Source organism: Canis lupus, chromosome 8, assembly GCF_048164855.1.
Source record: "Canis lupus baileyi chromosome 8, mCanLup2.hap1, whole genome shotgun sequence".
In the NCBI taxonomy this organism is placed as follows: Eukaryota; Metazoa; Chordata; class Mammalia; order Carnivora; family Canidae; genus Canis; species Canis lupus.
The window spans coordinates 39,068,203-39,094,886 of record NC_132845.1 but is presented as its reverse complement, the minus strand read 5'-3'; the positions used below and the strand labels follow the sequence as shown (position 1 = coordinate 39,094,886).

Sequence of the window (26,684 nt, the reverse complement as noted above, 5' to 3'; positions counted from 1 at the left end):
CACTCACCAGCTGGCTGGTGGTCCTGGCCATGGGCCCCGCGTCGGCGCGGGCACCTCCCCCGCAGCGCTGCGCGGCTCGGCGCCTCCTCAGCGTCCTCCTCCCCGCGGCGGGGCCCCAGCAATGGCCGCCCTCATCCTGCGCCCGCCCCGCCGCCCGCCGCCCCCGGCGCCGCCCCGCCCCCGCGCGACGCCGGACGGGACTTCCGCCGCCGCCGCGCGCGCCCATTGGCCGCGACCGCCGTCGCTCCGCCGCGGCTCCGTCGGCCCCGCCGGCGCCCCCGAGCCGCATTTCCGGGTTGGGGCCCGACGGGCGGGAGCGGCCCGGCCCCGCCTCAGAGGGGGGGCGGCAGGCGCGAGCCAATCCCGGGGCCGGGGGGCGGGGCGGGGGAGGGAGGCGAGCTGTCATCCCCGACGCCCGCGGGGGAAACTGAGGCTGGGGGGCCCTGAGCGGGCCAAGGTCACGCCCGGGGCAGCGGCGGGCCGGGCTCGGGGCGCGGCTCTGCACGGACACTACCAGACGCAACTTAGCGGCTCACCAGACTGACAAGCGTGCACGACGGAAACTCGGGCCATGAAATCACGTTAGGAGGCGGAAAGCTCCCGTCGCATCGCGGCCTGCCGCACGGACGCCTTCGGAGCTTTCCTGATGACGAGGATGCCGAATTTCTCTGCACTTGTTAATGATGCTAGCGTTATGCTTACGTTTTCGTAGTTGGTAAAGTACACATAAACTTTACCACCTTAACCATTTTTAAAAAATATTTGATAGAGGGGGCAGCCCGGGAGGCTCCGAGGTTGAGCGCCTGCCTTCGGCCCAGGGCGTGACCCCGGGGTCCCGGGATCGAGTCCCACGTCAGGCTCCCTGCATGGAGCCTGCTTCTCCCTCTGCCTCCGTCTCTCTCTGTGTCTCATGAATAAATGATACATTTTAAAATTTTTGATAGCACAAGCAGGGGGAGGGACTCACGGAAGGAGACGCAGACCCCCTCTGAGCAGAGAGCAACCCCTCCCCCATGTGGGACTCGATCCCAGGACCCCTGGGACCATGACCTGAGCCACCCAGGTGCCCCCCCACCCTAACCATTTTAGCATAAGCCAGGCGTACAGTTCCGTGGCATTCAGTGCATTCACATTGTTGTAACGTGTTGTTCAGACAAAAATCACGCTCATCTTTGTTACCTCAATCTCGCATACTTTTAAATAACCTTTTTTCTACTTCCAAACGAAATACGTATTTACTTTTAAAGATAATTTTTAAAAAATATTTATTTATTCACGAGACACAGGAAAAGACACAGGCAGAAGGAGAAGCAGGCTCCCTATGGGAAGCCTGAAGCAGGACTTGATCCCAGGACCCCGGGATCACAACCTGGGCCAAAGACAGACCCTCAACCACTAGGCCACCCAGACGTCCCAAAAATAACGATTTACACAATACAGAGAATTAGGTAAATGAACCGATAAGTCCACAAACTAGAATTTATTTCTTGAATGGCAGTGATAGCTGCTAATGTTGATCCATCACTAAGGAATTTTCATGTCTAAGGACACCTGGGTGGCTTAGTGAAGCATCTGATCTCCGGATCCTGGGATCAAGCCCCCTGTTTGGCTCCCTGTGACAGCAAGTCTGCTTCTCCCTCTGCTCCTGGCCTCTGCTTGTGCGTGTGCACTCTCCCAAATAAATAAATAAAAATTTTTTAAAAAGTAAATACGAGGGCAGCCCCGGTGGCTCAGCGGTTTAGCGCCACCTTCAGTCTGGGGCGTGATCCTGGAGATCGGAGACTGAGTCCCAGGTTGGGGTTCCCTGCATGGAGCCTGCTTCTCCCTCTGCCTGTGTCTCTGACTCTCTGTGTCTCTCATGAATAAACAAATAAAATATTTTTTTAAAAGAAGTAAATACAGAATTTTCATGCCTAATCCCTAAGGAAGCATGCCTGCTAGTTGCCCCCTTTCCAGATGAGGAAGCTGACACACACTGAAGTTCTATAACTGCCCCAGGTCCTGCAGTGCCAGAACCAGGACCTCGATACCCGTATGCCAGAGGTTATGCTTTGACCATGAGGCTTCCAGTCCTCTGTATATGTATGCAATGTAAAGAACAATAAGAAAAAAAAAAAAGGCAAATATAAGTTCTACTCCCCAAAAGGGCTTCTGCAGTTTTGATACTTTTTTCACTTAGCAATGCATCATCCTCTATTCCATACAGCTCTCCTGCCATCTGCCTGCCATCTTCCCCGGTTGTGAAGGATGCAGAGGCCCGCGCTGGAGGAAGCCTATGGCTTAGAGATCCGCGTACTGATCAAGCTCCCTCCTGACATTCAAGTGGTTCCCGGACGTCTCGTCAACAAGGCCCTGCACTCAAATTCAGGCACACCTTTATTTATTTCCTTAGGATAAATTCTCAGCAGATGGAACTGGTGGGTCAAAGTGCATGGATCCCTCTCGGGACTTTAGATACAGGCTGCAAATCGCCAACTGCTTACCCCCCACCAGACACTAACCCTCAGTGAACACAAAGACAAGGTCAAGGTGGAGCTCTTGCCACCACACCAAGCCACATTCAATGCTCGGGAACACGGGAACATTATCCCTTACTACAGATTAAAGGCACATTTGATTTTGCCCACGATGGCCCTGTGAGCAGTAGGTAACTGTGACCATTCCCCTCTTTCACAGAAAGGAACTGAGGCTTTAGTGCCCTGCCTACTCTCAATCATAGACTTACTAGGTCACAGAGCACAGAGCTCAGAACCAGCCCTGACAGCACCACAGCCCTGCTCTTAGCCACTGCATTCAACACCTCCCAAGAAACCCTTCTTTTGTATTGATTTTAGTCCTCACAGAGTAATAATAACATCCTCAGAGAATGCTAACCATTTTTACTTAATTCTCATCACAACCCTATGAGGTACTTAGCATTTATCACCATCTTACAAGTGAAATTTGCCAGACAGTACACTAAATGCAATTGTAAATAGATACATAGCTTTAGAGTTTAAAAAATATATGTACACACCAAGAGCAACCTTTCTCAGAAAGTTACTAATGGATGTGCTCCACCAAGTGACAGAGTAAATCAAGAAAGAAGTAGATGTGAGATCCAGTTAACAGGAAGAAACCAACCACACAGGAAGGGGATGGAGGGAAGTCCCAGGATGTGTCTCCTCAGCATGTATGGGTTCAGTCTCCCCTCATGCAAAGCACTGTGCTAGATGTTGGCAATTCCCTGGTGAACAAAACAGAAAAATCTCTGACCTCGTGGAACTCTGATGCCACAGGCAGGAGGCAGGGCAGGGGAGACAAACAAGTAAATCTTATGGGATGTGAGAAGGTAGTAAGTGCTATGAGGAAGAAAGAAAACCAGTGCCTGGGGAAAAGGTGCAGTTTTCAATGGATCATGTGGAGAAATCCCAGGATAAGAACAGAGATTCTGGGGATACTTAGGTGGCTCAGTGGTTGAGCGTCTGGCCTTTGGCCCAGGGCATGATCCTGGAGACCTGGGATCGGATCCCACGTCGGGCTCCCTGCATGGAGCTTGCTTCTCCCTCTGCCTGTGTCTCGGCCTCTCTCTCTCTCTCTGTCTCTCACGAATAAATAAATAAAATCTTAAAAAAAAAAACTGAGCAAGAATCTAAAACTGGCTTAACTTGAAGGGGAAACAAAAAACAAAAAAGAATCAAAATGTCTATCGACACAGAATGGTAAAATAAATTACAGTAGTTCATCCTGGAGAATTCGATGCAGCTACTGGAAAGAAGAGGGTAAAGGTCTCACGAGAGAGTGAAGGGGAAGATCACACAATGGGAACTGAGGTCTTGAGTTTTTGTTTTGGAGTCACTTACACCAGCATGACCGGGTGGTTCTACAGTAATTCACAGAGAAACGGAGAGGGAGAGGGGGAAGTACCTGTCGGGAATGCTGAGCCCACTGGAGCAGCAGGTGGAGCAGGGGAATGTGTGAGGGGAGAAGGCAGGCCCTGGCCCTGGCCTAGCAGCTGAGTGGGCAGCGGGGGCAGGGCAGGGAGGAGCGGAAAGAGGAACAAGGACAGTACACAGTTCTCATGGGGCCTCAACAGCAGGTGGGCCTCCCAAAGCCGGGCCAGGCCCCGTCTCACCCAGAGAGAGGCCGGGTACCCCTGCCATGGCTGAGGTCTGGCTGTGGATCCCAGAACAGTGGGCAGCAGGGGACATGGACTCACCTGGCCCCGCACACATCATGGGCATGATGGCTGGAGGAAAGAGAGACAGAGCCCCTGGCTCTTCTCTCTCCCTCCCCTGCCTGGTGCCCCTGACCAGTGGAAGGGTGACCCCAGGCCAAGAATGCAATGCTTGGCTTGACATTGTGAGGTCGTGTTCCACCCAGGGAAGAACAGGGGGATGCCCATAACCACCCTGGGAGGGGGCCATGGGTACGCGGCCTAGGGTGGTTGGGGAGCCCTCATGGCACACCTGGCCCGTGCTCCACCTGGCCTGGGACAGTTCACCTGTTTCTCGCTTACTTCTATTCTCCCCATGGCCTGAAGGAGGGAACCCAGGTTCAGAGGCTATGGAACTCGCCCAGCATCACACAGCTGATGTGCTAGCTACTGAGTTCTGTATAACAGGTTATCCCCAAACTCAGACACGTAAAACAAACATCTATGACCTCACAGATTCTGTGGGTTAGGAAGCCAGGAGCAACTTGGCCAGGTGGTTCTAGTCAGGGAATCTCCTGTCAGCCCGAACACCAAGTCACCAAAAGGCCTGGCTGGGGTGGGGGTGGGGGTGGGGGTAGGCCTGAGTGGCTCAGTCTGCTCAGCATTTGACTGTTGGTTTCTGCTCAGGTTGTGATCTCGGGGTCACTGTATGGAGCCCCAGGTAGCGCGCTCAGCATGGGGCCTGCCTGGGATTCTCCCTCGGCCTCTGCCCCTCCAGGCCGCGCTTGGAGATTTGGGTACTCTCTTACTCTCAAATAAATAAATAAAACCATTGAAAAATAAATAAATAAAGGCTTGCCTAGAGTGGGAGCATCTTCCAAGGTGGCCCATTCACTCACATGTTCAGGGAGGCTAAGTTTCCTCACCACGGGGGCCTCTCCACAGAGCTCCCTCAGTGTCTTCATGTCACAGCATCCAGCTTTCTCTAGAGCAAATGATTCCAGAGAAAGAGAGCACACCCAACACAGAATCTGCAAGGGCTTTTTTTTTTTTTTTTTTTAAGTTTTTGTTTTTATTTTTTTACTATTTTTTTTCAAGTAGGCTTCACGCCCAACATGGCACTGGAACTCACAACCCTATGATCAAGAGTCACATATGCTACAAATTGAGCCAGCCGAGTGCCCCCTCCTTGGTTTTTTGTTTGTTTTGTTTTTTTTTAAGATTTTATTTATTCACGAGAGACCTACAGAGAGAGACATAGGCAGAGCAAGAAGCAGGCTCCATGCAGGGAGCCTGACGTGGGACTCGATCCTGGGACTCTGGGATCACACCCTGAGCTGAAGGCAGATGCTCAACTGCTGAGCCACCCAGGTGTCCCCCACTATAGCTTTTATACCCTAATTTCTGAAGTGATCCAGCATTGCTTCTACCCACATTGTACTGGTCACACAAAATCACCTGGTGCCATGTGGGAAGAACCACACAAAGCTGTGAATCCCCAAGGTGGGATCACCGGGGGCCATCTGCAAGGCTGGGCACCAGAGCTCATCCAGGGAAGAGCCAGGACCCCAATTCTACTGGGGTGCAGAAAGAGATGAGGAGAGACATGATGAGAAAGGCAGGCCAAGCCTGTGGCCCTGGAGGTTTTGAGAGCCAGAAAAGAGTCAGGCGAAGAGGCAGGGAGGGGAACCAATTACCACACATCCCGTTAGGAAAACACAAGAGGACCCTTCAAAGATAATCATGTGGTCTCCTGCCTCTGCCCACTAAGTGCCTGGTCACCACACCCAAGGCTCTCAAGATGCATCTGGCTGCAGGTAGACGGATGAAAGATGCCTGGGGTGCCTGGGTGGTGCAGGCAGTTGAGCATCTGACTCCTGGTTTCTGCTCGAGTCATAAGATTGAGCGCCGAGTTGGAGTCTGTGCTCAGCACAGAGCCTGCCTGGGACTATCTCTCCTTCTCCATCTGCTCCTCTCCCTACCAACATACATACTCTCTCTCTCAAATAAAAAAGTAAATCTTTAAGAAAGAGAAAGATAAATGTCAAAGCCAATAATTTGCAAGCCACCTGGGAAAATACCTTCTCATACAAATTGTGGTACCTAGAAAAAAAATATTTTAACTAAACTGGAAAACAAGAAACACAAAGTTGCATCAAATCTCAGGTGAGCAGCCTTCCCTCCCTAAATTTCAACTCCCCCACTGTAAAATGGTCTGACTCCAAAAACTGTTTAAAATCCCAAAGACTGTAAACATCCAGTGCTGACAAGCATGTAGGAAATGAGCACCCTCCTACGCTGATGATAGGAATATGGCATTTCTTTTAGACCCAGGCACTCGGGAGCTCTGGCCCAGGCCCTTCTCTCTAGAAGAGATGGTAGGCGGAATAATGGCCCCACCAAAAATGACCTGGGTGACCTGTTCACCCAGGTCGTGAATGTGTGACATAGAAAGGAGGAATTATGGCTGCCAACAAGCTGACCTTAAAAGAGGATTATCCAGGATCATCCAGGCTGGCCCAATATAATCACAGGGGTCCTTAAAAGATGGAAGAGAAAAAGAGTCAGAGTCTGAACGAGGCAACATAAATAGAACAGTCCAACCTGCTGGCACTGGCTTTGCAAATGCAGGAGGCGGTGAGACAATCAGTGTGGGCACCATCTGGAAGCTGGGAACGGAAGATCTCCCCCTAGAACCTCTAGGGAGAATGAACCTCTGCCCCCACTTTGATTTTGGTCCACTGAGCCCTATTTCTGACTCCAACCTCCAGAGCTATAAATGTGTGTTCTTTGAAACTCCTAATTTGTGGTAATTTGTTACAGGAACACAAGAAAACTAATAGGAAGGCCCCTCTGTGGCACACGGAAGCCAGGAACCCAAAGGGCCTGAAGGCGTGCCCACACCAGGTCCCCTTCAGCATCACCCACGGTCCCTCCTGCTGGGGGCCCAGGCCGGGGGGGTGGGCAGGGAGGAGCCACCCCATGGTCCCTCCTGCTAGGGGCCTGGGCCTTGGGGCGGGGGGGGCAGGGAGGAAGGCCACTGCTCGTTGGCGGGCGCTGGTTAACGTCATAAAACGTGCATCTCAAGGCACCTGGGGACCTTGTCACAGTAGCGAGACATTTCCACGCGTCCCCACCCAGACAGCTTCCCATTCCACGCTGCCTAACCAAAAAATAATAATCAGCAAAGCAATATCAAAAAGCACAATCCCGGTTTATAAAACAAACCAGAGAGAATCAAAAGGAAAGGCAGGCTCGGTCGGGTCGGAAGGACCACGCGGCGCCCTAATCGTCGGGGAGAGGCAGGGCTCGAAGACGGGCCCGCGCGGGCACAGGGCGCCAGGGGCTGGGGAGGGCCCAGGTGCCCAGTGGGGTGCCCCCCACCCCCCACCCCGACCAGCTCCGGGCTGGGGACCAGGCCACACAGGAGCGCGACCGGAAGGAGCAGGGAGGGGCACAGGGGGAACCCCGCGCCCTCCGGGTCTCCCGGCTCGCGGCTGGTCCCCTAAACCGGGACCGGGTCTCAGGGCGGCGCGTCCCAGCGCGCGGCGGGCCCGATTGGCCCCGGCAGAGGCCCGTCCTCCCGCCCGCCGCACCCCTCCCCCGATCTCTGGGGCCGCGCGACCCGGCGCTGGGGCTGCGGGCCCCGCCCCCCGAAGGAACCCCCCTGGAGGGCTGCCCGCCCTTTCCCCGCTCCTCTGAGGGTCCCCCCCACCCCCCTACCCGGAGGGCTGCCCACCCCCGCCCTCCCAGACGCTCAGCACCAGTCAGCGCCCCAACGCTGCGCTCGGGGCCTGGAGGACCCCTCGACGGGGAGCCCCGGCCCTCGGGACGCTCCGCAGCTCCCACTCCTGGGGAGTCCGACAAGCCCCCCCCCCCACAGGGCCCTCCCACCTCCCACGCGAGGGACACCTCCCCAGGGACCCCACCCCAGCTTGTCCTCTCAGCGAGCCCCCCCAACCTCAAGGACTCAGGCCCACCCACATCGACCGCCCTGCAGCCAGGCCGTGTCCTTGCTGGGGTCCTAAAATGGCAAGGACGGCTGTTTAAAGCCCTGCAGCTTCAGGCTCCCTAGTGGAATGGTGGGTGCCAGGTCGCGGAGGGGGGAGGGGTGTCAGGGATATTATCTAGTGGGAAGAGCTACTCTTCGGGGTGACGGAGAAGCTCCGCATCGCTGGCGGTGCCGGCTGCACCCCTGAACGACGAGGGTGGCCGCAGTCCCAACCAAGGCACCAGGCCTGTGCCAGTGGGTGGTGGGCAGCTCCCCTTGCAAGTGCCCTTCCCACCCAGCGCTGGCTCCTCACCCTCGCTGACCACCAGCTCCACCAGCCCTTCCCAGATCCTTTGCCCAGCCAGGCAGTGCAGGGACAGGTCCCCGTGCAGCCCAGGGTGGTGCAGGCCAGGCCAGACCCCGGCTCTAGTGCTCACCAGCTCTGGAATGCTCAGTGCCCCTCCCCCAGCTGAGAATGGGGTGACCAACAGGAAACGCCTTTGGAGTTTGGCAGAGCAGCCGTAAGGCACCTAGAATGAGGCCCGCACCCAGCAGGCAAGGGCCGCTCAGCTCCTCAGCTCGGCAGGGATGAGACGCTCCTCTGCCCCCTCCCTCCAGCGCGCCCGCCTAGCTGGGCCCTTCCCCTGTATCACGGGCGCCAGCAGAGGCAGGAGTTGCTCAGTCACCCGTCAGGCCTAGGACATCCCTGTACCCCACTGGCATGTGGCCTGAGACCCCATCCCTTCATACCCCTACAAGTGGCCTCTGCCCCAGGCCTCGCCTGAGCCTGGCCTGAGCCTGGCCTTCCGGTGCAGGTTCTTCCCAGGCTGCTCAGGGCCCCGGAGGCACTTCCTGTAGCGGGTTCTGCGGCAGAGGCAAGGGGCATGGTGGCCGCACCCGATGGCGTCCCAAGACGCGGCCCTTGGACCTCCCATTCCAAGGATGGCACTCATGAGAAAGGGGGAAGGTGCTGCCCACCCCAGCACATGACGGGGGAGAGTGTCAACCCCGGCTCTGGGCCTCCACCAGGCCCTGCCGGCTGATCCCGTGTCACAGTCCTCAGTACCTGCAGGGGCCCCCATCCGGGGAACGCAACCACCCACACCCCCAGCGTGGGGGCACTGCTGCCAGGGCCGAGGGGACGTGGAAGGCCTCAGATCACACTAACGGACAAAGAGTTGCAGGGCTCGGGATACCAGTGACCTCCGAGCCGCCCAGCAGTACCAGGCAGGCTCACCTGCAGCTGTGCAACCTCCAGCGTGCATGTGGGATCATCGTGCCCACCTGGGAGCCGGCTCAGGCGAGGGGTCGTTCAGGGAAAACACTACAGGTAGTGGAGCCTTGATTATCCCAAGGGCTCAAGGAAGTAAGGCTGCAGGCAGGGCAAGGAGTGGCAGCCAGGGCGAGCTCAGGCGCCCTCGTAAGGCTTCCTGCACTCCCAGCCTGGCGAGCTGGGGTCCAGAGGCCCGTGCAGATCCCTTCCAAAGGCTGGGGGAGCACCTGGCACTGTGGCCCTGCACCCCCACTTTGCCTGCCCAACTCAAGGGTGCAGAGAGCAAGGCCATGGGACACTCTGCGCTGCGCCCCCCCCCCCCGAGGCCCCTCCCACACCCAGCTCCTGACTTGTCTCCACAAACGATTCTCTCCTTGTGCAAAATCCCAAGAAGCACCCTTGCCCTCAGTCCCAACATGTGAACTTCTGATGCTGTCTACACTCACTGTCCCAGCCCCTTCCCGTCTGCTCTCCAACCTAGGACCCAGGGCTTCCCCTCCCACCACCTCCAACCACACCTCTGCCTGGGGCTCTGTGGGCCTCAGGCACAGCTGTGCAACTGGAGAGGGCCCCGTCACCTCCACTGGGACCCCGCAAGGCTGCCACAAGCCAGAATCCAGCCACTCCCACTCCTGACCCTGAGATCCAAGCACTCCACCTCCCCAGCACCCCCAGACAGCCACTGAGGTGTCAGCGCCCTGCTCTGACATGACGGCGCCCTGCTTTGAAGCAAAACTCGGAGACCAGACAAGTCCCTGCTGGGCGCATGTTTATCCAGCTGCGTCCTGAGCGGAGGCCTCCGCCAGGGGCAGGGTGGCCAATGGCTCCCTGGAGACCAGCTCCTCCACGGCTCATCCCCGCCAGCGTCCAGCCAAGGCTGGGCATCCTTTCCAGCTGTGGTCCTCGGTCACTGCCTGGCCGCCTCCGCCTGCCACACCAACTCGCCCGAGATGTAGGTGGCCCGCACGTGGAGAGAGTCATCGAGCATCACGAAGTCTGGGTCAGAGGGGGGCGGTGAGAAGGAGGCAGGGGTGGGCCCATCGCCACCCCCACTCCCTCCCCCACCCTGACGCCACTGGGGAAACAGGCCTGCAACATGACTTGGGCACAGCACCCCAACCCATCGCAAGCTGACCCAGGTCCTGAACCAGCATTCCCAGCAGTAGGGTACAAGGGACAGAGGCCCCGGCAGCCCTTCCCCCAGCCTTGCCTCCTATGTCAGAAGGAGAAAGGAGCACATGGGGAGGCTGGCAGCTGGGCAAGGCCACCTGGGCACAGGGAAGATCCCACCTGCCCTGGCACTGCCCCAAGTCTTCAGTGGCCCGGGTGCCCGCATTGGCCCCTGACCTGCATCCGCCCCGAAGTCCAGGGTCCCCTTGCGCTTCTCCAGCCCCAGCAGCTGAGCGGGGTGCAGGGACGCAGCCTCCAGGGCCAATTCCACACTGCAGCCTGCTCAGAGGACACAAGTGGGTAACATCCCCCATCTCAGCACCGCTGGCAGCCCCTCCCCACCGCAGCCCTGGGGCTCCAACGCCTAGGAACTGGAGAAGAGAGATGTCCCAGGACCCTGCGGCAGGTTGCCAAGGTTCCACCTGCACCCCATCCGAGGACACTGCTAGGTACCCTCCTTCCGCTCACTCACCCATCCCATCCTGACAGGCCTCCCCCTTCTCACACGAAAAGGCCTGCAGGCCCCTCCCCTGTCAGGGTCCCAGAAAGAGCCCTCCGACAAAGAAGCAGTAGCCTGGGCATCAATAAGGCCACCTCGACTTGACTTCCTACCCCTGCTACCCGTAAGAGGCCACATGACCAAACCCCATTCCTTCTGGTCCCATCACCACCCCAGCTGCCAGGCCGAAGCCACTTCCTGCCTCCTGGCCTGTCTCCTACTGCTCAAAATAGCACGCTGAACCCTGGAACCCCCAGGGACACCCCAGCCCCATGGCACCAAGAATCCCACGGGGCCTAGCCAATCACATCCTCTGCAGACACCCCTTCCAGGCTCCCCGAGAACACGCCCACCCTCTTAGGAAGCCTGGAGCGCTGCTCTGACCACCCCCTCCCCCCAGCTCTGTACCCGTGAGCCCACAGGGTCCAAGTTGGAAGGCTTTCCTGCGCATAAAGTGAGGTCCCTTCTCTTCTCAGGTACCACGGCTTCACTGCCTGTCACCCTGGATTCCAACCACCTGCTTGCTTGTCATTGTCTTAACCTGCCCCTGAGCTACTTGCAGAGGGGCCTCGGCCACATCCCTGGTGCTCATCCCTTGGGAGCTCCACCAGACGAGGGATGTGGGTACGAGACTCTAGTGGTCTCCACGCTTCCCTCCAACCTCTCCCAGATGTAGCTCAACATACACACACGCACACATGCATGCACACACACTCGCACCGCACACTCCCCCTACCCCAGCCTCACTGACCTGTGGCCTGCAGGAAGTGCCGGACACAGACGTCCATCGGGGCGATGCTGCCACTCAGAGTCTTGGTGCCTTGAGAGCAGAGAGGGCAGGCTCTGGGGGACCAGAGGCCACCAGGCACTAGGTGGGGGGTGGGCACTGGGCTGGCAGGGAACACCCGGATTCTTGGATCCCACGGGAGGCTGGGGGCTGTTCCCACATGGGCAGTCAGCAGGGATGTGCGGGTGGCTCACCTGCCACATAGGCTGTCAGCCCATCTACTTCCACCTCCTGCTGCCCCAGCGTGTGACGGCCATTGCCCAAGCCCAGGGCAGGGACAGCATCGGTGACCAACACCAGCCCTGCAGAGAGAAGGGGCCTTAGGACTTACCCCTACGGGGTCCTCCCAGCTGCTGCCACCCTGCCCTGCCACTCACCCTGGGGATGGGCGCGGTGGGCAATGCGCAGGGCAGCGGGGTTGGTATGTGTGCCGTCAGCAATCATCCCGTAGAAGATGTGGCGGCCTGGTGGCAGCCGGTCACTAGTCAAAAGCCCCACGATCCCTGGGTCACGGTGGTGGAACTGGGCAGGGATAGGAGGGAGGCAGCTAAGCGATGGCAGGAGCCTGACACCCACCCACCCCGGGCACTGGCAGACGGGGGGCGGGGCACTCACAGGCAGCATGGCGTTGAAGAGGTGCGTGATGAAGGTGGCCCCACTCTGCACGGCTTCCTCCGCAGCCTGCAGGTTGGCCACCGAGTGTCCTGCATAGGGGACCTGGACTCAAACTGTGCACCCAACCCAGGAACCCCCGCCATGGGCCCAACCCTGGGGGCGGCCCTCCTCACCTAGGGACACACAGATGCCACGGGCCGTCAGCGCCTGTATCACCTCATGGCTTCGGCCCAGCTCGGGGGCCAGCGTCACAATGCGGACGTTGTCCAAGGGCCCGTAGGTGGCCAGCACGTCATGGAAGGCGTTGGTCTCAAAGGAGCGCAGGTGGGCTTCGGGGTGTGCACCCCGCTTCTCCCGACTGATGAACGGGCCCTCCAGGTGCACCCCTGGGAGGAGGGGAGTGGATGTCTCCAGCTCGCCTCCTGCCCTGCAGCCCCCGCCCCAGCCCCTATGGCCTGCCCAGCCGCCCTCCCAGTTGGGTCTCTGGAGGAGGAAGGGCTGCCACCAGGTCCCCAAGGAGCCTCCCAGGGCGGGGGCAGGAAGAGGGGTCAGCCACTCACCGAGGACCCCTGCCCCATGGGGACCACCACTCTTCACAGGGATCTGAGGAAGGACCTGGGGGGAACCAGCTGTTAAAGCCCTGCCCCCTATGGCCCAGCGCCCGGCGGTCAGAGATCAGAGATCAGCCCCCCAACGGCCTTCCCTCAGGAATGGGAAGCTCCAGGCCCCCAGGCTCGGCCTGGGGAAGCGCAGTTCGAGAACTAACAGGACGCGGAGGTGAGACCCGAGGCAGGCCCAGGAGCCGGGGGAGGAGCTGGGCAGAGGGCAGGCACCTGGACAGCAGCGGGGACACGGCGGGCTGTGGACCTGGCCCAGGCGACGGGCCTGGCCTCGGGCTGCAGGACCAGAAGCACGGCCAGGCTGGAAGGGGGGTGCACTCCGGGCGGAGGGGTGTGGGCCGGAGAGCCTGGTGCGGGCAGGGCCGTGGGCTGAGGCCTCAGCGCCATCGGAAGCTCCGGTGTCCGTCCAGGTGCTCACGGTCCCCACCGTGGACGCAGACAGGCAGGTGCCCCAGGTCGCACCTCCCGCAGGAAGCCATGTGGGGAAGGAGGTGGGCAGGGAGCCCCGCGGGCAGCAAGGTCCCTGGGCCGCGCTGCGGGACAAACACGCCCGCCTCCTTCCCCCCCCAACCCGGGCTCCCCTGCCCCCAACAAAACCTGGAGATCTGCGAGAGGCCGAAGCCTTGTGTGACGCGCAAGACAAGAGCAGAACTGTCTCGGGAGCCTGAGGACGGTGCTGGGCAGATGTGGGGGACCCACACGGGGTCCACGTGGGGACAGGCGGTGCTCCGCAGCCCTGCCGCTGGAGGCCTGGCAGCGCCCGCCGCCCTGAGAAGCGCGGGGACCGAGAGACGCCTCGCCGCAGAGCAGCTGTGCTGCCAACCGCGCCCGTGAAGCACCAGGAAGCGCAGGAGAGGCCCAGGGGCTCCAAGTGAGAGGTGCAGACGCACAGGGAAACCTCCGGCCCGACGCTGTCAGCACGGTGCAGTGAGGCCTGGCCCGCGGTGGCCGCAGGAAAGCTCCCGGGCACCGCAGCCTGCTGGCTCCCGATCTCACACGGAGCCGACAGCCAAGGCTCGGCAGTAGCCGGGGGAAGCCGCCGAGGACACAGGACAAACGGGGCAGGGCCGGCGGGGCCAGGACGCGTGAGGACAGGTCCCGCACCCGTGAAACGAGGACGGAGCGTCAGCATTCCGAGACACAGCAAGCTTCTCCAAACTAAGGCTACATGAGCAGCCAAACAAAAAACCCAAAAGAACCGTGTGGTAAAAACAGCAAACACTGAAAAACAGAGTCAGAGAAGACTTAGAGAAGCCACCCGGAGGCCCAACAGCGGAGTGACAACTCCTGGGAAGAGGGCGACAGGGAAGCGGCAGAGAAAATCACGAAGCAATCACTGAAGACAAGCAAACAAAACCAAAAGTCAGACTTCGGCCTGAGCGGCGGAGCTGACGGCCAGCACGATGGAGGAACCCCGTCCCCTCACACTGAGGAGCCCAGGGCCAAAGGGAAGGTGCCATGAGCCCCACACACAAAGTATCAGAGTTCAGTGCCTCTGGCTTCTCAGCAGCAGCCCCAGGAGTCACAACACAACACAGCAACGCCTTTAAGATTCCAGAGCAGAGTCACTCCTAACAGAACTGCAACCCCGTCAAGAGAGGAGGCAACAGGGGCATCTGGGGGGGGCTCAGTCAATGCAGTGTCTGACTCTCGATCTCGGCTCTGGTCGTGATCTCAGGGTCCTGGGGTCAAGCCCCACATCAGGCTCCCTGCTCAGCGGGGAGTCCACCTGAGATTCTTTCCTCCTCCAGAATGGCTGGCACGTGCCTAAGGAGAGGACAGAGGCTCAGGCAGGCAGAGAGGAGATATTGAGAAGGATGGGCTGACCCCGAGGATCAAAGGGGTGGGGTGGAGCAGGGCGAGTGGTGCGCCGAGGCCTGTACCTTGGGAAGGCCCCTGTGGCAGGACTGAGAGCCGGGAGCGTGGGGCTCAGGAAGGGGGAGGGCAAGCAACGTGGAGGCAGCAAGACGGGCACGTGCCCAGGTTCCAAGCAGGGGGGAAAACACAGGCGGACAACCAGCAGAGAAAACAGAACCTCCCTAAAATAATAAATCTTTTTAAAAAATAATAAAGGGGGGGGGATCCCTGGGTGGCCCAGCAGTTTAGCACCTGCGTTCGGCCCAGGGCATGATCCTGGAGTCCCGGGACCGAGTCCCACGTCAGGCTCCCAGCATGGACCCTGCTTCTCTCTCTGCCTGTGTCTCTGCCTCTCTCTCTGTCTCCCATGAATAAATAAAATCTTAAAAAATAATTATAGTAAAAAGGGCCACCTGGGGGGCTCAGTGGTTGAGCGTCTGTCTTTGGCTCAGGGTATGATCCCAGAATCTGGGATCATGTCCCGCATCAGGCTCCATGCACGACCCCCTCCCTCCCCACAAGGAGCCTGCTTCTTTCTCTGCCTGTGTCTCTGCCTCTATGTCTCTTAGAATTAAATAAAATCTAGATAATAATAAAGAGAGCGTAAAAACACTCTGACCTTCAAGATCTCAAAAACTTCACCTCCTATGACCCCTTCCTCTAGCAGAAACTTGTGGATGTGCTCCAAAACGAAGGCATAAACCAACAAACCCAGGATGGGGGATCTGCAGGGGCTCCCCCCAGGTGAGAGCAAGGGTGTGCCAGGACCACTGGGCCCAAGGAAGCCAGCAGTCCGCACTGGGAAATGGGTTCTGGAGACCACTCCAGGAAGGCAACACTGTTGGAGCGCCTGGTACGTGCTGACGTCCCGAAAGAAGAGTGAGGAACTGGCAGGAACCCTGGAGTTGAGTCACCAGATAAAAGCAACGTAGCACACGCAGAGCAGCGACCCCAAGGGAAGCACAGCAGGCAGCAGGAAGGTGGGAGGAGTATCTGAGTCCCCGTCACCAGTGCTGCCAGCTGGCCTCACCAAGACTGCAGGCGGCCACCTGGGGAGGTCAGTGGGGCGGCTGGAAGCCTGGGAGGACAGCCTCACCCTGTCCTCTGGTGGGACGCACACATGCACACACGTGGCCCTAAACCGACAAGTCGGTAGGAGCACCAGCCTGTACTGGAGACCAGAGAGCAAATTCCAAGAATCAGCTGAGCTGAAAGGGACGTCTCTCCATGGGAGCCAGTGGGGACAAAGGGCTGGTTTTCCTAATGAGTCACGTGATGATAAGTGTAAGTTCACTACAGATTTTGTTAAAAAACAAAAAAACAAAAACAAAAAAAATGGCTGAGTTTTTCCAGAATAGATGTTTCCCCCCCGAACAGGTGGGCATGCATGTTAGACACTGAAGAGACCCACTGCCTTCAGCCCATTGCCCACGTGCCACCGGGAGACGGTGTCGTGACGAGTGTCAGGTTCCATCCTCAAGCTTTCTCCAAAGTCCTCTGAGGGAGCTCAGCGCCACGCACAGCGGGGAAGAGATTGCCCCAACCCAAGGGGTGGCTGGGATGGTGGGTGAATCCTTGGACTGCTGTCTGCAGCGAGGACACCACATGGGACATTCCAGGGGGTTCCGCAGAGGCTCTCCTGGGGAACGACACACAAGGAGAGGGGACCCGCGCCGTGTCCGTCCCTGGCTGCTCTCCCCACCTGGGCTCACATGTGCCACTCCTGACCCCATAAGCTCCGAGTCTCAGATTCAGAACCTGAGGTCCAAACAAGACACTCAGGATTTCCTTCAAACCTTGAAGCAAAACAGAGATTTACAGGAAGAGCTAGAGAACGCTAAGCTGGGAGGGCAGAACACGGGATAGCACGGACAGACGGACAGACGTAGGGGAAACGAGGCCAGTTCCCGGCAGGAAGGCAGAGGAAGAGGTCAAAGGACACAGGGCGTGTGGGGCCAGAGGCAAAGGTGTGGCTGCCTCCCAAGGAGGTGCCACGTCTTGGCTAAGCAGCTGATGGGACTTGAAGCAGAGAACAACGCGCGATCAAACAGTCAGGCTGAAGGAGACCGCAGAAACAAACCAGGTGGTCTCAGTGGACCAGAACATGATGACAAAGGACCTGACAAATGAAACAATCCAGTTCTGCCCAGAGTGAGCCAGCCCTGGGGCGGGGCGGGATCCCAGGGAGTAGTCCTGTAGTTGCTAAGAGAATACCAAGATCCAATTTTCACATTCACCACCCTCCACGACCTTCCTTTCTGCTGCCTGAGGCTTTCAACCTGCAAGTGCTTATGGAGGATGACAGCTACTAGTAAAACCACGTAAGCCAAAAGTCCCCAAGGCCAGAAACCGGCGGTCCTAAAGAAAAAGCCCTCACCTCCTGCGAGGCAGCGGTCACATGTGCTGCTGAAGGTGTAGGCGGTGTGCGACCACACAGCAGAGCCACAGCGTCAGGACTTCAAAAAGGAAGCATCAAATAGAACAAGGCAAAGATCTTCCAGGCAGTGGGCTCGGAGATAGAAAGAGAACAGCCTAGAATGGCTGGCACGTGCCTAAGAAGAGGACAGAGGCTCAGGCAGGCAGAGGAGACACTGAGAAGGATGGGCTGACCCCGAGGATCAAAGGGGTGGGGTGGAGCAGGGCGAGTGGTGCGCCGAGGCCTGTACCTTGGGAAGGCCCCTGTGGCAGGACTGAGAGCCGGGAGCGTGGGGCTCAGGAAGGGGGAGGGCAAGCAACGTGGAGGCAGCAAGACGGGCACGTGCCCAGGTTCCAAGCAGGGGGGAACACACAGGCGGACAACCAGCGGAGAAAACAGAACCTGGTGCCGGTGTCCAGCAGGAAGGTGAGCTTAGTTTTTAACAACCGACTATGATGGGAGACCTGGGGGAAGTTTCCAGAAAAATGTCCACAGCTGACGGTTGACCAAGTCCTTAATACGTACAGCACAGGGCAGCCCCGGTGGCGCAGCAGTTTAGCACCACCTGCAGCCGGGGTTTGATCCTGGGGACCCTGGATCGAGTTCCACATCAGGCCCCCTGCATGGAGCCTGCTTCTCTCTCTGCCTGTGCCTCTGCCTCTATCTCTGTTTCTATGAATAAATAAATAAAATCTTTTTAAAAAAATACATACGGCACAACCCCAGGAGATGGACATGGTCACCTGTCTCAACTTAGACTTGAGAAAACAGACTCAGAACAAAATAGTGTCCTGTGACGCCCCCCGCTAACCAGTGAAGTTATGGGGCCCAGACCAAACCCAAAGCCCACTCCTGACCTCCCCCAACATCCAGCTTGGACTCTCTGTCCACACACCCGGGAAGGACCCCACAGCGGGCAACATGATCATTGTACAAAAGACCCTGCACTGGAGAGAAGCATGGCACTGGAGCAAAGATGAGGGATTACAGGGTAACAGTCACCTCCCTAAACTCTGCTCAGGTAAGGGAACACCCACACTTTTCAAAACTCTCAGCATCAAGCAGTTAAGAGGCAGGAGGAGCAACGCCTGGGTGGCTTAGGAGTTGAGCATCTGCCTTTGGCTCAGAGTGTGACCCCAGGGTCCGAGTCCCACATCGGGTTCCCTGCAGGGAGCCTGCTTCTCCCTCTGCCTCTGTCTCTGCCTCTCTCTGTGTCTCTCTCATGAATAAATAAAATCTTTAAAAAAAAAAAAAAAGCACGAGAAATACTAACTGCTCTCCAGCAACTCGGAAACAAAAAAACCCAATGATAAGACGTGGTAAAGAATAAAGACAGAGGAGATCCCTGGGTGGCTCAGCGGTTTAGTACCTGCCTTCGGCCCAGAGTGTGGTCCCGGGAACTGGGTGGGATCGAGTCCCACATCGGGGTCCCTACAGGGAGCCTGCTTCTCCCTCTGCCTCTGCCTCTCTCTGTCTCTCATGAATAAATAAAATCTTAAAAAAAAAAAAAAAAAAGAATAAAGACAAAACCCCACAAAGGAAATACCAGGGAGGTTCGGATGGGAGGACCAGTGGGAGGATGTGGGGGCAGACAAGAGCAGCAGGAGGCCGGGCTGGGGGCAGGGAAGCTTCTTTCTGGAAAGCACACTCCCCTGACTCAGCGAGCACAGACAGGTTGGGGGGGATGAGCCTGAGGAGCAGGCACGGATGTGGCAATCAGAAAGTCCCAGCAACCGGTTTCTGGAGCCTGGAGGGCAGCTCAGAAAGGACGTGCAGCCGGGGAAGGCACCGCCTGTGGGACACCCGGATGAGCAAGCCCTGGGGCAGGACCCCACGCGGTGGAAGGAGGCCAACAGGTGAGGCCAGGTGCTAGTGGGAAGTGTTGGTGGGAGCAGATTCGAGAAAGTGCTGCTGCTTCTGGAGCCCCCTCTCCTGGACACTGGGAGCCCGACCTCACCTTGTGATAAACCTCTGGTGGTGAGGTGACCAACGTGGGGCAGAAAGAGGTGACTCCATGCGACAAGATTCTCTGGGCCACCAGGGCGACTCCTGAGCCCACGTCCTCCGTGGCCTGAGAGAAGTCAACGCCAAATCCACCTACGGCCACAAAGAGAAGGTCCCACGGTGCCCAGACCACCCTCTCGGGGTCGCCACCCGCAGCCCTAGACCGCACCGTTGATCTGCACGTCGATGAAGCCGGGCGCCAGGATGCAGCCCCCGCAGTCCCGCCGCTCATCTGCCACTCGCCGCTCCTCAAAGAACAGCTTCTCGGGGTCCAGAACGCGGCCTTCGCGCACCCACAAATCCTCCCTGCGGCCAAAAGCGGGGGGGGGGGGGGGGTAAGGCTGCCCGCCCCGCACCGTGGGCCACGCGGCAGCTCCCTGGCCCGCGCCCCGCACGAAAGCAGCCCGCAGCTCCGGCCCCTACGCCCGCCCGCCCCCGGCGCCCCCCGAGCGGCCGCCGCCCCGGGCGCCCCCGAGCCGCCCCGGCGCCCCACCTGAGCAGCGCCTGGCCTCGCAGGATGCGGCAGTTGGTGAACTGGAGCACCGGGGCCCGCGCCCCGTCCTGCCCGCCGCGCATCGTGAGCCACCGAGCCCGGCCGAGAGGGCGGCGCCCGGAGCCCAGCAGCCCAAGCCCGCTACCCGCTCCCCGCCGACTGCGGACCGCCGAGCTCGGCCGCACCCACGTGACCCTCAGCTGACTGAGGCGCATCACGTGAGCGGCGGGCCCACGTGACCGGCCGCCCACGTGACCAGCGCGCCCCGGGCCTGCAGGGATTCCGTGGCCGCCCCGTCCGCCCACTCCGCCCCGCCCCCAGCCTGATCCCACACAAGCGGTCCACACAGGCGTCCAGTCACAACCGAGAACTTTATTGGACACGGCTCCGCTCAGGGCCCGCGGCCCCGGACAGCCGGGGCTGGACGAGAGTGGTTCCATCCGAGCCTCAGGGCAAACGGTAACCCCATAACGCAACACTACCTAAGGTTACTATATAGTTGGGAGACGGAGGGCTGCTCCACAGACGTATGAACAGATCAAATCTTTATAAATAATAAACATCCAGTGAAGAGAAAAATGACAAGTCTAATTCATCCTTAAACACAGAGCACTCTAGGGCAGATGAGTGGGGGCGGCCAGGGGCTTGCATCCTCACTGGTCGGGGGCCTAGATGGGGAATGAGTGGGCCCAGATGTCCACGGCACGGGGCGGGGGCAAGGCCGGAGTAACAGACGATGGGCACTAGGACACTGTGCATTTACAAGACCAACTACTGGGGGTGGGGGGCAGCTGCCCCGTGCATGTGTGTCAGGCTGTTCATTTTGGAATGAGGGGGTGGTCTTTACATCATATTCTGTGGCTGGTGCGCTTGGAGAAGGGCTACTTTGTGGACAGGATGAGGGCAACAATGAGACCGTAGAGGCCGAGCACCTCGGCGAAAATGAGGATCAGGATCATGCCCACGAATAGCCGAGGCTGCTGGGCGGTGCCACGCACACCAGCGTCCCCCACGATGCCAATGGCAAAGCCAGCCGCCAGCCCGCTCAGGCCCACACTCAGGCCAGCACCCAGTTGGAGGAAACTCCTGCGGGGAGAGAGGATACAGGAGAAACATTAGCTACCTGCTGGGGAAGCCACCCACCCAATGCCCCTCCCATGCCCTCCCAGCCCTGTGTAGTGGCCTGACCCCAGGCAGGGCAGGACAGGTGCAGAGGGACCCAGCACTCACCTGTAGAGGCTGATGCCATCATTCAGGGAATTAGCGATGAGGACTGCCACCACCAACCCATAGATGGCAATAATACCAGCCATGACCACTGGGATGATGGATTTCATGATCAGTTCTGGCCGCATGACAGACATGGCTGCAATGCCGGTGCCACTCTTGGCTGTACCATAGGCGGCACCTAGGGCTGTGGGGAAGATGGGGGAAAAGCAAGATGAGCTCAGAGTACCAGGGACCAGGACCCTGGGAGTAGCTCTGGCACAGTTGAAGGACACCTTAAGTTCTAACAAAGAGGACATGAAGTTGGTACCCAGCCAGGGGCAGGAGGTAGCCCTCAGTGGCAACAGCCCCAGCTGGGCATGCAAGGAGCCCAGGTAGCTCACTCTTTCTCCACCGGAGACCGTTATGGCTGTCTGGCCTATCTGTGCTCCTGCTCTGCTGTGAAATGCTGGCCCCATCTTCCAGGGAGCCTCTGTGTAGCTGCCTGCAGCCTAGAGGGTGGAGCTGTGATGGGTCCAGCCCAGTCCTGTGGAGAAATACACAGCTGGGGCCCTTAAGCCTTAAGATTCTGGACATTTTTTTTTTTTTTAAACCATCTTAAGTCCCGGATATTCAGGTCAGAAACGGCCTGGCAAACCACCAAGTGACTACATCTCAGCAGCCCAAATGTCAGGTCAGGGTCAGCCAGTCTGCCTCGGGGCTCCACCAGGGACACGCTGGAAGAGCCTCAACACACGGCCTAACCACAGGGTCAGAGGAAGCTGGCCCCACAAGCCCGATCTCCGGCCACAGCTTTCCCAATTCCCGGCTCTGCCCACCACACCACTCCCAGCCCTCCAGGAGGGCTAGCATCTTGTCAGCAGGCTGAGTGCATTCTCAGCCACGCAGAAGGTCCGGACCCTCAAGTTTGGAAAGAATCCTCTCTAAAAATTCAGAGCAAAAAGTGTGAGCCAAGGAGAGCTGTAGTAACCGAAAAAGGTCACAGGGAGCCCCCACCCAGGCAGACCTTCCAGAAGTCCCCCTTCGTACACTCAAAAGCCTAGATTCCTTGAGGCCTCCAGGAATGGGGGTAGGGAGGAAACTCTAGGGTGGCCTGTCTCCTCTGATGATATCCGTCCTCCCTCTAGAGTGTGCGGTCTTCCTGAAAGTTCTTTTATCCTGACCTCAGAGTCTAGAGTAACTTTTGCACAGAACAGAGCCACAGGGGGCCAGGTGGCTCTTCTGACTCCTGCCCTTCAGGGTCTCACTGCACCACTTGAGCAGAGAATAACATGGCTCCGAGGTGGAAAAGAACAAGACAATCCCAACCTTTTTTCGGCATGTTTTATTCACCTATTTGGGCCACAAAAAATGGCTACCCTCTATGCTCATTACCGAGCAGGGAAGTCAAAGGAGCTCTAGCTTCCCAGGGCTCCAAGCCTGGTGAGGACACACATGGCACCTCCAAACAAAGCAACACATCCTAGAAGAGTGGGGAGGCTGGTGGGGGAGGGGGGTCTGGGGAAGGGCTCCATAAGGTAACACTGGGTAGAAATGTGAGTGAGCAAAAAAGGACTAAAATGACACGAATGGAGACATCCACCAACATGACACCAGACTGGGAGCTACTAGAAAGATAAAAGAGGTTGCAGTGGAAGCAGAGGAATTGTACTGCCTCCATCACCTGGTCCTAAAGGCACCACTCCTAGACACTCAGCACCATCAACCTGGGGCTCAGGGCTGGTCTTGACAATGCTCTTCTGGAACTCTGCTGGTCGCAGTATATTTGGGGGCTCCTACTGCAGGCCCAGCACCACATCAGGCTGTGTCACACACATGCAAGAGACCAGTGCTGTGGCTTATTACTCAAGCAGGAGAGCACAGGTGACATGTGGCACTGAGTGAGAAACTGACTACTAGGAAGTCAGCGTTGCAGGCAGCAGGACACTGCCAGACATGGAAAGTGAGCTGGGCTCTTTTCCAGGAGGTGGCAGGAAGATTGTGTGACTGGGGGTGGGGAGGCAACAGGACGAACAAAGGGAAGAAACAGGGCTGACCATCAGGGAATAGTGGCCTGGCCTAGGCAGCAGCAGGTATCCCCAAAAGCCCTGGATGTTAGCTAGCTCTGGAGACTGAGCCCGACAAGGTCCCAAATCAAGCGGGGCACAGAAAAGAGTGCAATCAGGAGGCAAGTCTGGGAACACACGAAGGGCAGGGTACTTGCCGGCAGGGAGGAAGTCAAAGAGATTGCAGAAAAGGAGCAATGGACAGCCTGTGGAAGAGTTGATGAAGAAAGAATGGACAGGACTTTCGTCACAAAAAAAAGGGGAAGCAGGAAGGGAGATCGGGCCCACAGGAGCAGGTGGCACCAGTCCTTGGGGGCCTGGGGTAACCAAAAAAAATCGTAGACCACTGATACGCTGGTTCTCAGTAACTTCCAGAGGCCTGCCTTCTGGTCAGGCTCCATCTGAAAATATCAAGTTAAGTTCTAGAAAGGAAGAGATGTACCTGGTGACTGAAGACAGGCCAGGAGCTGGGTACAAAAAAAGGGCTCAGGGGGCAAACTCAGGGCTTCCAGACCAAGCAAGGACAGCCAGAACTCAAGGAATTCTGGGGCAGGAGAATCTTGTTTTGTTCACTGACGTTCCCCTGTACCTGACACGTAGTAGGAGCTCAATCAAGATTTGCTGAATGAACGAAAGACAGCCACAGGTGGCCAGACCAAGTAGAATCTCTGAGAGCACTGTGGAGGCAAAGAGCAGAAAAGGCTGGGGGGAAGCGAGTCACAGCAGCCTGTCCAGGAGCGCTGGAAGCAGGCAACCCCTACAGATGTGGAAAGAGCAGGCCCGGCTAGGAGGGAAGGGGAAGTCCGCAGACCACTTCTCCCACCACAATTGACCCCTAACTCACACGTGATGGGAAGGGCACGGCTCACTCAGCAACTCATGACTAGCGGACAGGCCCAGGCAGAGGGAGGCCGGCAAGAGAGCAGAGTCCCCAAGCCCCTGCACCACAAGTGTTTACAGTCAGCAGAGGCTGTTTGGAGTCCAAACCTTCCCATACTTGCACAAGGAGCTTCCCCAGTCCACCAGGTAGGGTGGGGCAGGGCGGAGTCATCAAAACCAAAAACCAGACCTACCCAAGAAGGCCCAGAGGAGACCAGGCCAGACCAGTCTAGAGGGTTGCAGGGGGACCAGGGCTAACCTTCCTGGGTCCCACATTCCTGGGCCCGGCCCACAGGCCTCTCTCCCACATACACCAATTTCCACTGAATTCGACACCCTATGACCATTAAGACACAACTTCAGAATAAGAGTGCTATCTAGACACGGAAGGCCCCTTTTCTTCCCCCAGAGGAGCCCTCCCAATCTTGGGTCTCAGGAAATCATTCATTCATTCATTCATTCATTCATTCAGGCCAGAACTAGAAGACATCCCTCTAAGGACAAAGACCCACTCCCCTCAAGGCAGACACTTCACACCACCCTCTCACGCACCCTGGGGCAGACTCTTGGCAAGCGTGCACACTCACAGTGCTGTTGCTGGCCTGCCTCCCAGGCACCCATCCTTTGCCCTTGCCCTGTCCCGACCCCCACCCTGTTCCACGCAATCCTAGGTCTCAGGACCAGCCCCTCAGCCCAGCTTCCCACAGCAACCCACACACCCCAGGACTACTGGGGAAGTGACAGCCCCACCCCCCGCGAAGCACCTGCCTCTGGCTTCGGATCCACTCCACTCTCGTGGGGGAGGGAGGGGGCCGTAGGGGCGAGGAGTGTGTGTGTCGGAGGGAGAGCCGGGGGCTCATGCCCTGCCCCCACCTCCGCCCGACAGGGCCGGCCCCCGTCAAGGGGAGCCTTCCAAGGAGTGATGTCACACCTGCCCGCAGGATGGGGGGTGCAGAGCAGGCGCAGGATCGCGCGCCCCCACCCCAGCCTTCCTCCCGCCCGCCTCTCCCAGGGCTAAGATGGCACCGGCGCCGCCGCCCCACCCCCGCACCGACACCGACCGGGGCAGGGCTGTCGGTCAGAGATCCCCGGGAGACTCCAGACACCCGCACCCCCGCCCCGCCCAGCCCGCAGGCCCTGCGCCCCGCAGCCCTCTGCGGCCCCGACCCCCACCCGCTGTCACGTGAGCCCCGGGACCCCCCAACAGCTCGGAATTACGTCAGCGTGACGTCACACACCGAACCCGGGGGAGATGCGGGCCTCCGACCCGCGCGCCCGCGCGCCCCCAGCCTCCCGGGTCCCTCCTGCCGCGGCGCTCACCGCTGAAGACCATGGCGGCCGAGGCGCCCATGACTGCGAAAAAGGAGGCGTACTCGGGGCCGTTCTTGGCCTCGGACATGTCTGCGGGTGGGGAGAGGGCGAGCTTCAGCGGGCCGAGGCGGGGGCGAGGACGGGCCGGGCTCGGCGGGCGAGGGAGCGCGAGGAGCGGTCAGGCGGCTGCGAAGGCGACCCGGCCCGTCAGCCGCTGCGCTCTAAATACCAGCACCGCAGAACAAAATGGCGGCCGCGGCCGCGTCACATGATCCGGGCCCCGCCCCTGAGGGCCGTACCATGCGTGGCGGCGGGGGGGCGCCCCTCCCGCGGTCGCCCTAGCGGTCCTCTGACCGCTCCCGCACGGTGCCGCCGCCCGACCGGCCAAGACCCGGGCGTCCCGCCCCACCTCGGCCCCCGCGAGCGCGGGGCCGGACGCTGAGAGCCGTTCACCCCCCGCGGCGTTGGGCCCGTCCGGCTCCCGGGCGGGGGCGGGGCGCAGGCCGTCTGTATTAGCATAGGGGGCGGGGCCTGCGCGCCCCGCCTTCTCTGCGGCTGCGCGGCGCTAGCTGCTGTGGGGTTCCGAGTGCGGCTTCGCTTTACGTTCGCCGGGCGGCTCGGCCGGGGCTCTCTCGCGGCCTTCACCCCGGGACCGGGGAAGTCTCCACACTTCGCGGGGCGGCCCGAGGGTTCGGGCAGGCGGAGCCCAAATCCCAAGTCCGGGGCGCCGGCCCGATGTGCCGCCGGCCCCGGGAAAGCCCCCCACCCCCGGCCCGGGAGGCCCTGTGCCCCCGGGCTCCCCCTACCCCGACCCTGCCATCCGTCTCCCGCAGACACGGCCCCAGCTGCCGCCGACGCAGCGATCGGTGCCTTGTCTCCCGGCTTACGAGGAGCCCCCATCGCGCATCTGCCCTTGCATCGGGGACCCAAACTTGGGGGGGGGGGGCTCTTCGCCCTTCAGGGCGTAGGCGTGACCGCCCTGAAGCCCTGTGGGTGCTGTGACCTGTGGATGCTTCCCCAGGTGTCCGCACGCTCTGGGACCCATGCCCTCCGGCCTGTGCTCCCGCAGAGCCGGCACCTGCGGGGCCGCATTTATTTCGGGGAGGGGCGGCCGGCGGTTCCCTCCCAGCCCGCACGCAGCGGGCTGCCTTCTCTCTCCCCACCTGCTCTGCCCCGCTTCGCCCTTTGGTCCACTGCGGGTGGGAGCTGGTGCTCCGCCCTGCTTGGGCTCCTGGCCCCCTCGCTGACTGTCCTGGGTGGCGGCTTCCCCACGTGGGCGGCGGGGTGGCCCCAGGCCTAGCGCTCCCGCCGCACTCCCTGCCCGGGCACCTCCCTGGCGCCCTCCTCCCCGTGGCCGGGCCG

General features: G+C 59.4%; 3 protein-coding genes across 9 annotated transcripts in view; all 3 read right to left on the bottom strand.

Annotated features, from left to right (window-relative positions):
- Nucleotides 1–6,643, bottom strand: part of PDPK1 (3-phosphoinositide dependent protein kinase 1) — a 79,385-nt gene extending 72,742 nt beyond the window's left edge. Inside the window, exon 1 of one of the 5 annotated variants that reach the window (XM_072835403.1) lies at nucleotides 6,619–6,643. Coding sequence is in view for 3 of the 5 variants with exons in the window: in XM_072835398.1 (XP_072691499.1) it covers nucleotides 4,484–4,513 (30 nt within the window). In the remaining 2 variants the exon portion in view is untranslated. Of the gene's footprint in view, nucleotides 1–7; nucleotides 153–4,198; nucleotides 4,345–4,483; nucleotides 4,611–6,618 lie in introns of those variants that run through there. The other 4 variants (XM_072835401.1, XM_072835398.1, XM_072835402.1 and 1 more) reach the window with 4 other exon arrangements.
- Nucleotides 6,644–10,151: 3,508 nt separating this feature from the next.
- AMDHD2 (amidohydrolase domain containing 2) lies at nucleotides 10,152–20,050 on the bottom strand. Of its 3 annotated transcripts, none has more exons than XR_012035399.1 (11): nucleotides 19,861–20,050; nucleotides 19,537–19,673; nucleotides 19,321–19,460; nucleotides 13,031–13,085; nucleotides 12,644–12,856; nucleotides 12,471–12,559; nucleotides 12,233–12,377; nucleotides 12,050–12,157; nucleotides 11,820–11,911; nucleotides 10,747–10,848; nucleotides 10,152–10,395 (listed from the first exon to the last, which is right to left on the bottom strand). XR_012035399.1 is itself a non-coding variant. In XM_072835395.1 (11 exons), the coding sequence occupies exons 1-11, from the start codon at nucleotides 19,941–19,943 to the stop codon at nucleotides 10,307–10,309; spliced, it is 1,230 nt and encodes a 409-aa protein (XP_072691496.1). In that variant the 5' UTR covers nucleotides 19,944–20,049; the 3' UTR covers nucleotides 10,152–10,306. The 3 variants fall into 3 exon arrangements, 2 of the variants coding, with proteins under 2 accessions (XP_072691496.1, XP_072691497.1); XM_072835395.1 differs by having other exon boundaries at nucleotides 11,820–11,888; nucleotides 19,861–20,049; XM_072835396.1 differs by lacking the exons at nucleotides 19,321–19,460; nucleotides 19,537–19,673; nucleotides 19,861–20,050 and adding an exon at nucleotides 13,304–16,431 and having other exon boundaries at nucleotides 11,820–11,888.
- A 162-nt stretch (nucleotides 20,051–20,212) lies between these two features.
- ATP6V0C (ATPase H+ transporting V0 subunit c) lies at nucleotides 20,213–25,599 on the bottom strand. Its single transcript, XM_072835397.1, has 3 exons — nucleotides 25,332–25,599; nucleotides 21,091–21,274; nucleotides 20,213–20,946 (listed from the first exon to the last, which is right to left on the bottom strand). Exons 1-3 carry the CDS (start codon nucleotides 25,408–25,410, stop codon nucleotides 20,742–20,744), a joined length of 468 nt encoding a protein of 155 aa, XP_072691498.1. The 5' UTR covers nucleotides 25,411–25,599; the 3' UTR covers nucleotides 20,213–20,741.
- Between the last annotated feature and the right edge of the window lie 1,085 nt (nucleotides 25,600–26,684).